The sequence below is a fragment of the Hippocampus zosterae genome, chromosome 15 (genome assembly GCF_025434085.1).
Source record: "Hippocampus zosterae strain Florida chromosome 15, ASM2543408v3, whole genome shotgun sequence".
Lineage (NCBI taxonomy): Eukaryota > Metazoa > Chordata > Actinopteri > Syngnathiformes > Syngnathidae > Hippocampus > Hippocampus zosterae.
In genome coordinates, this window is record NC_067465.1 from 12,247,978 (window position 1) to 12,262,654 (window position 14,677).

The following is a 14,677-nucleotide window of genomic DNA, read 5'->3' on the forward strand; positions in this document are numbered from 1 at the left end:
ACTGCGCAAACAGTCTCACTGTGGCCTTCATCAAAGAGGGGGGAGGCAACGGGTCTGCAGAGGTCCATCATGTGTGGGAGGAAGCATTCCTGCCTGTGTTCCAAATGTCATTAGCTAAGGCACTTCCTGTTGCGGATGCTTTCTTGAGGCAAAGGTTAACGACAAGTCAAGCAGGAAAGACCGTCAAAATTGTGTATAAGGACAAAAGAATTACGGTAAGACCTTTTCGTAGCCAGTGAATCTTTGGCCGATGAGACAAAAGAGCCAAGCTATGCTGACATTGTGGTGCTACAGATAAACGTAATGGATTTTTTGGGCGGGGGGGTTGGGTGGCGTTTTGAAACTGGCTTACAGTATGTTTAAAGTTTGTGTTTCTTCCATTTGCACTGCCTTTGACCGCAACATTTTACTCTCATGGCTTATTGATTCACAACGGTCCTATTTAGCTATTTACTGCGATGCCTGCGCACGGTCGTACGAGTACCTTACTTTGCAGTCAGCAGACACGTCAACTGAGAATCAGATGATTGTTGAGTCATATGACTACAAATCATACAACTCCTCTCTTGCTTCTCTGTTTTCTCACACGGCAAGAAAAATCTATTATACCCGTCTCACACTCGATGGTCTTATTAGAGCCAAATAACCAAGAAAACTCTCACCCTGACCGCATAAAGCCACCTCTGCACTTCTTACTTTGTAAAAATGACCTTGTCTATTGTAAGGTGTACTTTCTTCACGATTGAGCTCCATCCCTACTGATTTGTACGCAGCACATCATAAATCACAAACGAATGCTGATGCAGGAATAAATTCATAACTGCGCAGACCAGTTCAGTGCAGATGCCATTCTTGACATCCATAACTTCACGTAGGGACTGAGGTCCATGGAATGCCGTACATTGTAACCCAGATGTGGTCTTGTCCTGCAGTACTCCACAACCTTTTGTCTTGCATGAAGTGAATAGATGTGCTCAAATTAAAATTTAAAAAGCGGAAAATGAGGGTAAATGTGCAGGCTTAGTTTAATTTGTCAAATTGTGTTCATTAAACGGAGAGAAAATAGATTCTTATGAGATTTTTTTTTTAATAGCCACGCTCCATCAAATGTGAAGGACAAATGAAGCACTTTATAGGTCAATTTGCAGACTTAATTAGAGGAAGGTGATTCGACTCACCCGCTTCCTCTGCCCTCGTCTAGACATACCGACACGTCTTCCGTACATCAAAATGACAAATGAATCAAGGCGTCGGAAAAATGTGTGGCGGCGGAATCCCAACAAGCATTCCATATTGTAAAAAAAATAAATGAATAAAATAAAATAAAATAATGCAACTCAAAACAGCTCAGATGGGTAAAAAGAGAAAATCAATCTGTCAAGTCCTCCGGTTTCCAATTCTCGGCCTGTTCTTTGAAGTAGAAGGCAATATTTGACGTTGCAACGACAGACCGACAACCAATTAAAATGTGCATATTTTGTGAAATTGATGCCCCCTGCCTGCTTGAACCCCGCCCCCCACCCCCCCTTCCCTCTGACACTGGAATGAGTTCCAGATTCTGGATCATTCCGTATCTTGGATACACTCCAGACATCAAGAGACTTTACAGATGCGCACTAAACCTTGTGATATACACTGTGAAACTGGTCTGAAAAAACAGAAATAAAGTAATGAAATGAAGACTTTATTCATAACACTGGTCCACAGTTTTTACCTTTTTTTTAACAGCGATTCCAGTAAACCTTTCTTGATTTTTTTTTTATTGAGTTTTTGCATTGATTCCATTCCTGCCGTCATTTTTTTTCCTCTGGCCCATCATGTTTTCGTAATAATAACATAAGAACAATAATATGTGTCATATAGCAAATGGCAATATATTTGTAAGAATTGTGAATTCAGAAACAGGTGGGGTGGGGGGGGGGGGGTGGTCCAGAAAGGTCATGACTGTAAATTACAACACAAGGTAAAATGCAGTAGTTAACGCGTCAACCTAACAGTGCAGAGGTACGGTTCACTTCCAGCTCCGGCCTCCCTGTGTGGAGTTTGCATGTTCTCCCCGGGCCTGCGTGGGTTTTCTCCGGGTCCTCCAGTTTCCTCCCACATTCCAAAAACATGCGTGGCAGGCTGATTGAACACTCTAAATTGTCCTGCGATGTGAGTGTGAGCGCGGATGGTTGTGCGTCTCTGTGTGCCCTGCGATTGGCTGGCAACCGATTTAGGGTGTCCCCTGCCTACTGCCCGAAGACAGCTGGGAGAGGCTCCAGCACCCCCCACAACCCTTGTGAGGATAAAGCGGATCGGAACATGGATGGATGAATGGTAAAATCCATATCGCGCAAGCTTTTTTAGGTCAAATTTAAAACTGTAAATACAGTATCACAAAAACGTGATGTGCTAGACAAACAGTCAAGACATTTTTTGGAGGCCATCTCTGATTAAAATTTGCTGTTGACCAGTGTAATTATTTCCCAAGAGAACACAATAATTTGACTTGACAAACCTCTCTCCCACAAAATGTCTTTTTTTACATTCAGCTAAATATTCTACTCGCCAGTAATGACATCTCTATAACTGACATTTGCATTAAAAACACCTAAGGAACAGACTTTTTTTTTTAATCAAGTGACAAGCAGTGAGCATTACAAAAACTGAGTGCGCCTTCCAGAATTTTCCCCCATAGCAATGAACAAAAATGAAAGTGAATTTTTGATACACGCAAGATTCTCCTTTGATTGTGCAAATGTATTTAATGGAGTGGATCTACGCATCCAAATCAATAGAGCATGTTCATTGCGATGATATCCGAGCAATGGGTGACCTCACTTGGCGTTTTCTGGACAGATCCCATTTCCAGATGCTGCCAAGGGCACACACTACCCATGCATTTTGGAGAACAATAATAATAGTATAGTGTTTGTTAATGGCCAGTGTTGCACTGGGAAATCCCAGCTGTGGTACTGATACTTTGTGTGTGTGTGTGTGTGTGTGTGTGTGTGTGTGTGTGTGTGTGTGTGTGTGTGTGTGTGTGTGTGTGTGCGTGTGTGTGTGTGTGCGCGCGTGCACCCTGGCACTGAGAGGGGGAGTAGGCAGGCACCCCGGGGCCATCTGCTCCCCGCCATGCTCACGTGTCACACTGTGACAACACGGCATTATTGATTCACACCACCACATCCGCTTCTGTGTGTACACGCCGGCGTGCTGCGCTGTCAGTGTGTATGGGCGAGTGTGTACACACACCATTTGCAAACAGCAAATAATTGATTTGCACCAGTACATCCGCTTCTGTTTGCTCATGAATGTTTGGGTGTGTGTGTGTGTGTGTGTGTTTGAACTTTTGCTGGGTCTAAAAGGGTCAACGCACCCAATAAATACATTCTTAGGACACGGGGGACATATGGAAAATTGACTTATTAATTGTTTTGGGTGACTGTTCTGAGGTTTGGTGTTCAAATCTCGGTTGAGCTAGAGTGGAATTTGCGTTCTTTTTATTTATGGACCTTTTAAGGCATAGGTGTCAAACTCAGGTCCTGGAGGGCCGGCATCCTGGATGTTTTCCAATTCTCCCTGTTGCAACACACCTGATTCAAAGGAACAGGTTCAATTTCAGGCTTCCGCAGAACTTGCTGATGATCTCATCATTTGAATCAGGTGTGTTGCAACAGGGAGACTTGGAAATCATGCAGGGCAGCGGCCTTCCAGGACCTGAGTTTGACACCCCAGTTTTAAGGACTTTTTGGGGCTAATTTAGCCATTTTTTAAGGACTTCTTCTCCATTCAGCAGGGGATTCACGGTGAATTTAATGACCGCTCAGCAATATGCGGGCTGAACAGAAAGCCACATATCACTGGGCTGGTGTTCAAACATTGCTACCAAAGGAAGGGCACATCTTTATTTTTTGGGGCAATCAACTCACTCTTTATTTGATATACTGTATGTCAGATTTTCATTTTGCTACCTGTTTTACATGGTATCTGTTTTACAGGTAAGAAAATTTAAAAAAAACTTGAATTAATTCTCAAATAAAGTACACTAAGAAAATTTTACATTTAGAACATATATAATTTCTATTTATTTTCGGATTTAAAAATTGTTTAAAGGATTTTTATTGACTTTGAAAGCTTTCCCTGAAAATTAAACACAATTAAGAACATCATTTTACAACTTATTTTTTATGGATTTTTATGAACTTTCAGTACCTGTGGAAAACCTGTTAACTACCATTGGTCTTTCAGAAAATGTGGCAAAGCGCCAAATAGACTCGCACACTTGCTAATTTCTCGCTAGCTGAAATAAGGTCTCGTGATTTAATGTCCTAGGCGTACATTTTAGGTATATTTTTCTTGAACATAATCATCGGACTCCACGTTTTTAAGATGTTTGAGAGTTGAGATCCCCTGTGTTTAATGACCAGGGCAAGGTAGGAAGGCCTTCACTTATTTGCATGCTTTGGCGGAGCATAAGCAGCAGCACATCCAAACAACAGCCTAATACCCTGAGACCTGGCTGCCAGTGTCAGGTAACACTGCGGATCCCTGAAAAATGCAGGGACATGTGAGAGGCTTCTAAATATAGAGGCGGTAGCATCACTTGCTCGCCTTGCAGCCGCTTAATTGTCATGTTAGGTGTAAATCCCGCCCCCAGTTCACTGCGGTGCAATCATTATGTTCTTATCAAACAAAAACACCACATCTAAGTTTGAAGTAAAAAAAAAAAGCTGCCTAATGAACCATCCGAGACGGCGGATGAAAGGGTTTTTCTACCTTTTCCCGTCACGGTGGGAGCGGGATAACGAGGAGCCCGCTGGGAGGCCGGCTGACTTTGCCACCGGGCACAACCTCACGAGCTGCGCAGCATATCAATATATATAGAGCAAGGTTAAACGCTTTCTTCCAATTGTCTGTTTTAGGGACACCCTCCACCCCATTTCCCGCAAGGTTTTGAAAGAGATCTGATACAAGGGCTGTTTCTCAATTAATTGCTGGTGCAACAGGGGCCAGATGGGACTTTTTTTTCCAAGACTGTTTTTAGCTAACAGCATAATAGCCTGCCGTATGACTGGCCTTTGGCTACAGTACATTATTTCTCAATGGTTACGCCCCAAATTACAAAAGTCCCTCAGGTCCTACTGTTTGTTGGAAGAAGACTATTAGCAACTATTCCCAGTTGTTTGCAACATACAGTCTACAAGTGTTGAACTGTCAAATATTTATTCCATTTTAAGCGGGGTATACGAATCCTAATTCCTAATTCGTGAAGACCAACATGGCAACACCTCACACATCACCATATCTTGTCATTGGGATGAATAATTTGCGAGGCATGTTAGATGAACATTTAACGCAACCAGTTGCACCTCTTTGGATGTCTGTCAAGCATGCAAGCTTCAGTGTCAGGCCTCGCTCGTGGTACACACCACAACCGCAGAGTCCACGCTTTGGCTGAACATCCCTTTCGGATTTGCCATCGTAAATATTGAGTGGGTTTAACCTTTATGATTATTGGCCCTGACTGTTTTTTTTTCCAACCAGCAAAACACGTCAAAAGCACAGGATAGTTGATTAGGATAATCTTTGAGACATCCTTGAATCGGTACTTTGCTCAGTTTTGATGGAAAGAGAAACTTGTTCAAGTTTGGCTTGATGATCACTAACTAGCTCGCTCGACTGCCTTTAAACATCTCAGGCATGTGTAAGCTTGCGAAACCGGAAGTTTTTAGCGATTGATCCGTACCCACAAACAAAACACGTCTTATGTAAAGATGGGTTATTTACCAAGACCAGCACATTGCTTGGGTTTGTTCCTGAACCATAAACTGACAGAAGAGCAAAAGGGCCCACACCCTTTATTGGCCACTCAGGAAAGCAACACCCAGCTCGTCTCCATTATTTATTTACAGTCTCACTTCCCAAGCAGACATTCCTGTGGCTCTCCTGAGGAGAGAATGCCTGAGAATAGTCACACGGGAACGGGTTGGAAATGGGCGCAGCAGCAACACAAACAAAAAACAAATCACTAAATCTCTGAGACATTACTGGAGCAGCTTTTTTTTTCATTTTATTTATTTTTTGATGAGGTTTTGCCCAGGTGCATAGTTGTGACGTATTCCCCAAACGCATGGCACGTCTGGAATGCTTTGGGAGGAGACGGAAGAAGTAGTGTGTGCGAGGATACCAAAAAACAAAAAGATGAAAACAGCAACTCTTTTTGTCTTTGCATCATTAAAAGGTAGACATCGAGTTGTATGTCAGCCTGTTTGTGAAGATGACTGACAGCTCAGACGATCAAGCTGACTTCAGAGGAAATCAACAAAAAGTATCTTGACAGTATCTTACACCACTGCACTGTCAAAAAAAATGGGGCTACAGTAAGAGTAAATATCTATCCTTTAAGGCAGCGGGTCCGCAAGCCAAGCCTGCGGACTGATACCGGTACTGGAAGTACGTTTTATTATGAAAATCAGATGCATCTTCATCAAAACACCCATTTCGGTCATGTGATGCGGTCGTATTAAAAAAAAAAAAAGACAAGCCCGCAAGCTAGCAAACATGAGCAAATCGTCGAGGAGCTTCTTCAAAAAGAGGACAAGGCCAAACGATGCAACAGAAGAAGATATCAACTTTTAAGAAGAAAGAAAGTTACTATTTTTTTTGCTACAAGTGATACAGCTGCACCGAGCACACTCTGCAAGCTCACAAATAAGCCAGTGAAGCCCTCAAAACAACGAGATGTGAGTGCTGGGTGTTAACCCTTCATCCTGTAACCTGATAACATGTAAAGCTGTCCACTGAAATTACCGATGTCCTTGAAAGGGTTTATCTGGACACCTCGGTACACCTCGGTATTGTCTCCCACAGAGGGTGTCCCCACCTGTTCCTGCTCTGATGCTACAGCGGCATACTTTAAAGTGCCTGTAAAAGCCGTAATTTGGCAATCGCAGCGGGATTGAGCACGGTTATAACACTGGCATCGAAAGAGAAGTTGAGATTCAAAGGAATTGAATAATCCCCCTCCCCCACCCCCCATACAGAGAATCAAGGAGTAGTCCAATGTCCATCTCCACTCCTCCCTAATAAATTGGGATGAAAACCACCATCATCTGTAAAGTGATGGAACGGTTTACTGTGGACCGATAAACCGTCGCTACGGTTCAAATATTTCGTTTTACAAGGTCAACTTAATTTAACGACAATAGCGTATTTAGCGTATCTAGAGTATCGAGACGCTTGAGATGTGAGTAGTACCGTATTGGCCCGAATATAAGACAGTGATTTTTGCATTGGTCTTATTTCAATGCAAAAAAGTGGGGGTCGTCTTATATTCGGGGTATAGACATTAGACCCATTCACGACGCTAGATGGCGCCAGATATCATTGAAGCGAATGCTGAACTTGACTCCACAGGCCAAAGCGAACCTCTGTCACGAAGAAGAAAAATAAAAAATAGCGGTAAGAGAGAAAAGAGAAGAAAATAAATCAAAGCTATAGCAGAAAATGGAGACACATAGTGACAATCTGGAGAAAAGTGGGTCGAAGATCGGCCAGGTTAACCGGCAGCTGAGGAGAAGTTAGGATGTAATTTACATCTCAAAAACCAGAAGCCATTCATTTACGAATGTGATTGCACTTTAGATTTGAATGAGGCAAAATAACGTGATTTTTCTATCAAATATATTGTTGTAATTATTTGTGTCAGATGTACAGTACCTGTAATTATTTTCTGTATAAAAATGAATTTGGTGTTCAAAAAGTCATTTTTCAAACTTGAGTCTTGAAAAAGAGGGGGTCGTCTTATAATCAGGGCCTTCTTCTATTCGGGCCAATACGGTCTTAAAACCATGCTTAGGAATCAAAATGGTGACATGCAAATAGATGAGATCGTGGCTGAATGGTTGGTCTTCAGTTTAGCATCCTCGTGTCGTTTTTCTCGCCGCACGAATTAGGATCATGTTTTGGAATCGTGCTTTTACAGCACAATCTGTACGTGCTGATGGGTCTGAGCCTGCCACATGATCCAGTTGTATCAACAAATGCCCCTTTTGTTCTGTTTTGTATTTCTTAGTTCTGTTTGTTTTGTTGTCATTTGTGCTTATCACTTGCTAGTCCATACAGCAAATCTTGTTTACATTTTTTTTTTTGGCATGCATGAACACTTGCGATAGCACCAATGACCCTGATAGTTTGTGTTGAAGATAATCATGGTATGAAGTTTCCATCTCGACAAAAACAACAGCAAGAGCCTCTGTGGTGTCATTCAAACTGCAGGCTACATTGCGAAGGGTTAGCCTCCCTCCTCCTCCCTGAATTCCAGAGACAAGAATGTCTGCAACAAGCCTCTTTGTGCTCGCAGGACCTCAAGGGCGACGTCAGATCTCTCCACTCCCAAAAGAAACTCTTCAAGTCAGGCCGGGCCCGTAGGAAAGAAGCTACGGTGGAGTCAAACATGGTAGAAGATGGCAAAGGGCTGAGGCCTGGGATGCGAAAAGGGGAGAGTGGGGGCTGACTGCTGTAAAACACACAAAGCAACGCAATCTGAGGTTGTGTGGAGTGGTGGCAGAAGTGAAAAGCAAGGAATGACCACTTCCGGTTTGGGGAAGATTTTTGCCGTTACAGTGCACATGCATTGCGGCGAAGTCTTGCTGATCCAGGAGACGGAGCGGCACTTGAAACACCTTGACATTGCGCATTGTGATTTAACAATCAAACAAATCCAACGGGCATATATTGTGATCACTTGCCGGGACACGTTTGAATGGATTCTACCCGAAAGGTGCTTGGCGGCGCAGATGATGCGTTAAACGGTCCGGGAGATCCAAATTGGAAATAAGTGAGGTTTTTATTTTGGCCCTCCCGCGAGTGTTTAAATGAGCTTCCTTTGCCAGTTGGCTCCACCGTTACTCAACGTGTCACCTAAATGGAGATTAATGACTTCCTCCGCCATCCCACAACCACTCAGCCTCAGTTGTAGGGTCTGCCGCTGGGGCGGGGTCCGGCGATCCAGATGCCTGTCGCATTGTGGCAACATGCAAGGCTCACCTGTCAACTGGCATCAATATGCATCGAATTGACCCCCCCCCACCCACCCCGCCCAAACCCGCTCCCTTCTCCCCCGGCAATGAAATAGACCACCTGGCAGCTTACTGCATTCCTTTTGGCAACCTGATCCAAGTTCGTTAAAAAAGGCGCTCCTGCAGGTACATTAACTCCTTCCTTTCTCACTGGAATGAAAACAAAGCAGTATTGGGGTCACATTGAAAATGTCACGTATACCAAATTGTGACATTGGCGGTTTGGAGCCACTGCCAGTGATAAGCTCATAATATTAAAATAAAATCAAGTTTTGTTGTTTGTTTGTTTGTTTGTTTTTTGTGGAGGGAGGGGGGGGCAAATGAGTTTTTTTTCTACATAAAGAAATCTTGGAAATATATTCTTGCTTTTCCCAAAAATGTGCAGTGTGACTTTTTCTCTCAAAAGTAAATGAGTTTTTTTTCTCGATAATGCTGGTCAATAGCAAATATTATTCAGAGATGGCTTTGTGTCCTTAATTCACATGTATTTAATGTATTTTTGATACTGATTTAAAAAAAAATGTCTTTTGTTCTTTTTAGATCACCAGGTTGTGGATTTTTTTTTGAAACTTTTTTTTGTTTTTATTTTTATAAAAGCTTGCACAAACTGGATTTTTGTCATTTATAGCTCCGATGTCTCCTGTCGCTCAACCTAACCCTTAATTCATAAACATTACTAAATGGATTACAAAATACACATTATATTATTATTGTTATTTAATTATGTGGATGTGTGCTAGAGAAAAAAAAAACGAGTCCAGATTCTAAATTAGCGTACCCCCCCCCAAAAAAATCATCTTGAAAATTTACTTGCATCTCTGATTTAAAAATGTTGTACAAATTCATTGACCAGTAACTTTTTTTCTCAAAAAGATACTTTTCCCCCCAAAACTTAATAATAAATATGTCTCATTTTATCTCAGAATTATCCAAGTTAAAGGAGGGAGGCATCGAAAACAGGCTGGAGAGGGGGCTCTAGCAGACCAGACTTGGGCATCCCTGCTCCAGGTGTTATTCTTTCCTACTTCAAACAAGCCACCCCACCTCCAAGCCAATGGAATGTCATTTTAGAAGCCGACAAACAAACACAAGTGCAACACGTACAGGTGAAGCGGTCGCCTCACTGCCGTCGTCTCCTCACTGACAAGGATGAACTCACCCATCCCCCCAGGTAGAAAAGCGAATATTTAGGTCGAAAGCGAGGACACATTTGCGTGGAGGGAGTCAGCGAAATGACACAGCAAACGCTTTGTAAAGGCCACTGGGCAAATTTTGTGGAACTAAAAATGCATTCGACTCAGCAGCCATTAACAGCTGCTCCCATATTTGGATTTGAGTTGGTCCTAAAACAACAGGAAACAGAGGGTGGCTGACAGACCGCTATTTCCACGCCACTGTGGTGTTTCCAAAAGCTTAATTGGCCTCCAGGTTAAAAAAAAAAAGTTTAAAACACAGAACAAGAGACTAAATAACAATAATAAAAAAAAATCAAGGTCAAATCCCAGCGCCTGAAGTATCATCCCGATTGTGTGTCATTTGGCAGATGGCAAATAAGTACCTAAATAAATAGATGCAACCAGTGCAAAAGGGGACAAATGTAGCACATTTTTTTAATCCCCATAAAGCAGATTAAAGATTTAAAAAAAGGGGGTCAGTTCATGTGACGCAGCACAAGTTGGAACAAGGAAGTGATTTCTTTTTTTCTGTCCGCCTTATCTGCTTTGAGGTCAAGACAGGGCCTGGGCCAGCTGACTTGAAATGGAATGTCCACCCACAGTCAGGAAATGGACCCTCTGTGAACTGCGACATCACTAATGAGCTACCATGTTATGTTAAGAGCGGACAAGAATTTTCATGCCGAATGTGATGTTTTATAAAGTTACTGCATGAATATCAACATGAACACAAATTGAACCAACCAGATGGTGCCCGTGCCCAAGGGGTATGTTAGAATAAAGGAGAGAAATGTGATTTTTTTCATAAAACTGTTAATAGGTGTTTTAATGACACGTCTGTGACATCAAGACTTGTAGTACACGTTACGCAACCCGTTTCTCGTCTTCCTGAAATTAGCCCACGCCAGTGAGCGACTGAACATACTGCACCATATAACGCTGGGCCAACGGCGAATGTGGATTATGTTGCCGCGGCAACCAGGGCGGAGCTCAGAAATTGAAACAGGCACGCAAGTGGCGCCTACTTACGAAAAGAAAAGTGATCAGTGTGGCGATGATGACACCATTTTCACTCATGGTGGCACCACTTCATACCCGACACTTCCCCAGGCAGCCAAGTATGCGACTCTTTCTAAGAAACTGTATATCCAACAAAACTCGATACAGCATCATAAATGATATCTGGTCTTCAACTGTTGCTTGAAAGTGGCTCTGGATCTTCCCCCACCTTGTGGTCAAAATATCCATGAGCAGTCCAAAAAATATGTTTGGATAAAAATTACTCCAATTTCAGTAGCATCAGGAAACAAACAAGTACTCAAGTACACTTAGCCTGAATATACTGTATAACAACCCTGAAATATTAGGGAGATGAACTTTGTCAATTCAGTATGCCGAACTGGTCATCCAAACATCTACATTGAGAGATAATCCTGACTAATCCATGGGATGCTCTCCCTCTTTCTCTGTCTCTCACCGATCGTCATCTCCTCGCAGCTGCAAAGCACCCTGGAAGATGACCTACATTATTGTCCCGTAGGCGCCGGAGACATTCACCAGCTATCTCAGCAGCCCGTCCGTCCTCGCACCAAGGAAAAAGCATGCTCAGGACCAGCACAAGTCGGATGGGTTTGAGCCTGGCGCTGGCGGAAGCTATGGATTAGCGCCTATGCTGCTGGAAGGCCAAGCCGCCTTTGATATGTGGCACAACATGCAACCTGGCAAAGACACACACACACGCACACACACACACTCAAGGGGAATGTTAAACGTTAAGATGGAATCCTTCAAATGAATCATTGATGCCCCCCCCCCCCCCCTCTCCTCGCTTCCACTCCAAAATCTGATACCCGCAGGCCAAAATAAGCAAGCGCCACAAATGTTATGTTCTCATTAAAGGCCCCTCTACTAATGAACATGCTAGTTCCTCACAGATCGGTCGAAGGAGTTCCGTGCCAGAGCGGATGCTTCCGAATCTCCATACACAAACATATAGCGAGCTCACCTGAAGCCCATGTCAGCCTGCACACCAAGCGTTATGGGCAAAAGTCAAATTGCAGTCAGCGGTTGACCCTTAGAGCCCTACCTACGATCAACCTTCTGAAGTTGAGCACATACGACATTGTGAGTCACTGTCAAGGATTGACAGCTGCAGTTATATTTCCCTGTCGGTGGAGAATACAAAGAGAGGAAAGGCAGCTGTGCATGCCATAATTCTATCAAGTCTTCCCTTTTTTTCTTTTGTCCAGTGATTTTTTTTTGTGTGTGTGGGGGGGGGGGGGGAATAATGTGATACAACCTGGCATTTTGATTGGCCGCGCACATCCGTGCTGTTGCAGAGTGCTGCAGCCAAATCACATTTTGGTAAGCATTTGGGAAAAAATGAGGATGCGCTGGTTTATTTTAACCATATTCACGCTCCTTTAGCATAAATGGAACAAACCGACACCCTGCCCCCCCCCCCACCCCATACACATACACAGCAACACTCTTTATCCTCCCCCATGAAAAAACATGCCGGGAAATGCAAAACACGAAACCAGAATTTGTGTGCACGTGTGTGTTATATAACAGCAGTCTTCCCAACTGCCCCCCCCCCCCGCCCAAGAAACACACACACACCCTTTGCCACCCAGGTTAAATTGGAGGCGTCCTCCAATAAAACAGCCACATGTCAAGAAGAATGCTGAATGTTCACAGTAAGTCCATAAAAGTTATGTGCTAAAGCTGTAAAAGTCAAAACCACCCAAGCCACAGGCCATTCTATCCCTTGTTTATGGTTCAAGCCAGTACGGTTTGACAAGACTGTAGTCTTTTGTAAGGTTGAAACATTCTGAAGCATTTTGATGTTATAGTTGATTAAAAAATGTATTCGGCGTTCTTAAATGTCGAGGTACGAGCAGACTGCAGCTCTGTATGACTGCCAGTCTTTCCTCGGCGTCAGCGGGGCGGAGCTTGGGAAGAGCGTCGGGAGGTGTGACACAGCTCGCTCTCTGATTGGTCGCATCGACTTGACGGTCAAGGTTTTTGTCCAATCAGAGAAGCGCACGAGTGGAGGCCGCCCATTCAGCGCCTTCGTGCGTAATGGGAACATCTCGAGCTTTTTCGTTGGCGAGCCCTAACTACAAACGTGATATAATGTGGCGTGTGAGGTCACATCTGCAAACACACGCAGACGCATTCGCGTAATCGCGGATCGACACGCCTTCAACCCACAACAGCGACGGAGGAGCTCTGCTCCAGCGGTACCGAGAGAAAAAAAAGACTACAGTACACCGAATAACACTCACCCAGCCCCCGTTGTCTTGGATCCAGCTGCCGAGGGGTCCGTTTAAGTACTCAGTCATCCACTCGGCTATGTTGTCCACTTGCGACGTCATGTCCTCCTTAGTGGCGCACTCCACGCACACGGTGCCGCCGAACTCGAAGAAGGCGATGATCCGGCCCCAGTTGACGCCGTCCCGGAACAGTTCGTCGATCACCTCGGCGAATCGCCGCTGAGCTGTAGTGGACGAGAGGTACAGCTGTCGGGACATCTCAGTGAAATCCGGCTGGTAAAGTCTCTCGAGTTCGTCGCCGGCCTCACGCAGGACCCGGTGGATATCGGTGAGCGGGTCGGAACCGTGGCTTCTCTTGGGGGCGCAGTCGCGCTCGGGCCCGGAGCTGGCTTCGCGGCACCGGAGCATCAAAGTCGGCGAGGGGGCAACCAATAAGCCGTTATTAGCAGCGGCGGCATCGTCCTCCTCTCCCTGGTCCGGAGCGGCACCGAACCCCCACGCGTAGCCGCGTTTGGAGAGTTTATGGCAGATATAATTCTCCACAATGGTGCGATTTCGCTCGTTCGCCATCTGGGCTTAATTTGGCACTTTGTACTCTCGGATTTGGCTCTTAAATAAAACGCATCGTGCATCCAGTCGATGCACAGCTCTGCTTGGGGCTCATCTAAAAGTGGAGCGCGGCCGAAGCGAACCGAGTCGACGCCTAAATCCCACGCGCGAGGACGAAATAAAAGGTTGCAAAAGTCCCTGCAAAAAGCTGCGAGGCACACTGGCGAGCTTGTCTTTGCATGGAAATCCAATACGCGGAAGAGACTGCGGATGTATTCCCAGCGCGCACCAGTCAGACGTGGATGAGTTGCGCAGGGGGAAAATGGGGCGCAAAGTTGTCTGCGCCAGAATGGCCGCTCAAGCGCCGCGTCGCCGACGATTAGTTGAGGCGGCGAGTGAGCTACACTTCTGAGACCACTGGCGAGGTTCACTTCCATACAGAGCCCTCCTCCTCCTGCTGCTGCTGCTGCTGCTCCGCCAGTGGGCTGCTCTTTGCGCGTGAGCTATTTTTGACGTCACGTACGCAAAGTCAACCCTTTGGCTGCGCTCTGGAGCCTCCATGTGTACGTGAGGAACTGCACACAAAATCATTCTTTGCATTCAAATCCAT

At 44.6% G+C, this 14,677-nt stretch overlaps 1 protein-coding gene across 2 annotated transcripts in view; it reads right to left on the minus strand.

Moving 5' to 3' along the window:
* bcl2b (BCL2 apoptosis regulator b) overlaps positions 1-14,566 on the minus strand; it is a 31,049-nt gene extending 16,483 nt beyond the window's left edge. The window contains exons 1-2 of one of the 2 annotated variants that reach the window (XM_052088657.1): positions 13,531-14,566; positions 9,582-11,958 (exon numbers count right to left, since the gene is read on the minus strand). In XM_052088657.1, the coding sequence (XP_051944617.1) occupies positions 11,908-11,958; positions 13,531-14,088 (609 nt within the window). In that variant the 5' untranslated portion in view covers positions 14,089-14,566 and the 3' untranslated portion in view covers positions 9,582-11,907. Of the gene's footprint in view, positions 1-9,581; positions 11,959-13,530 lie in introns of those variants that run through there. The other variant, XM_052088656.1, reaches the window with a different exon arrangement.
* Positions 14,567-14,677: the final 111 nt, after the last annotated feature.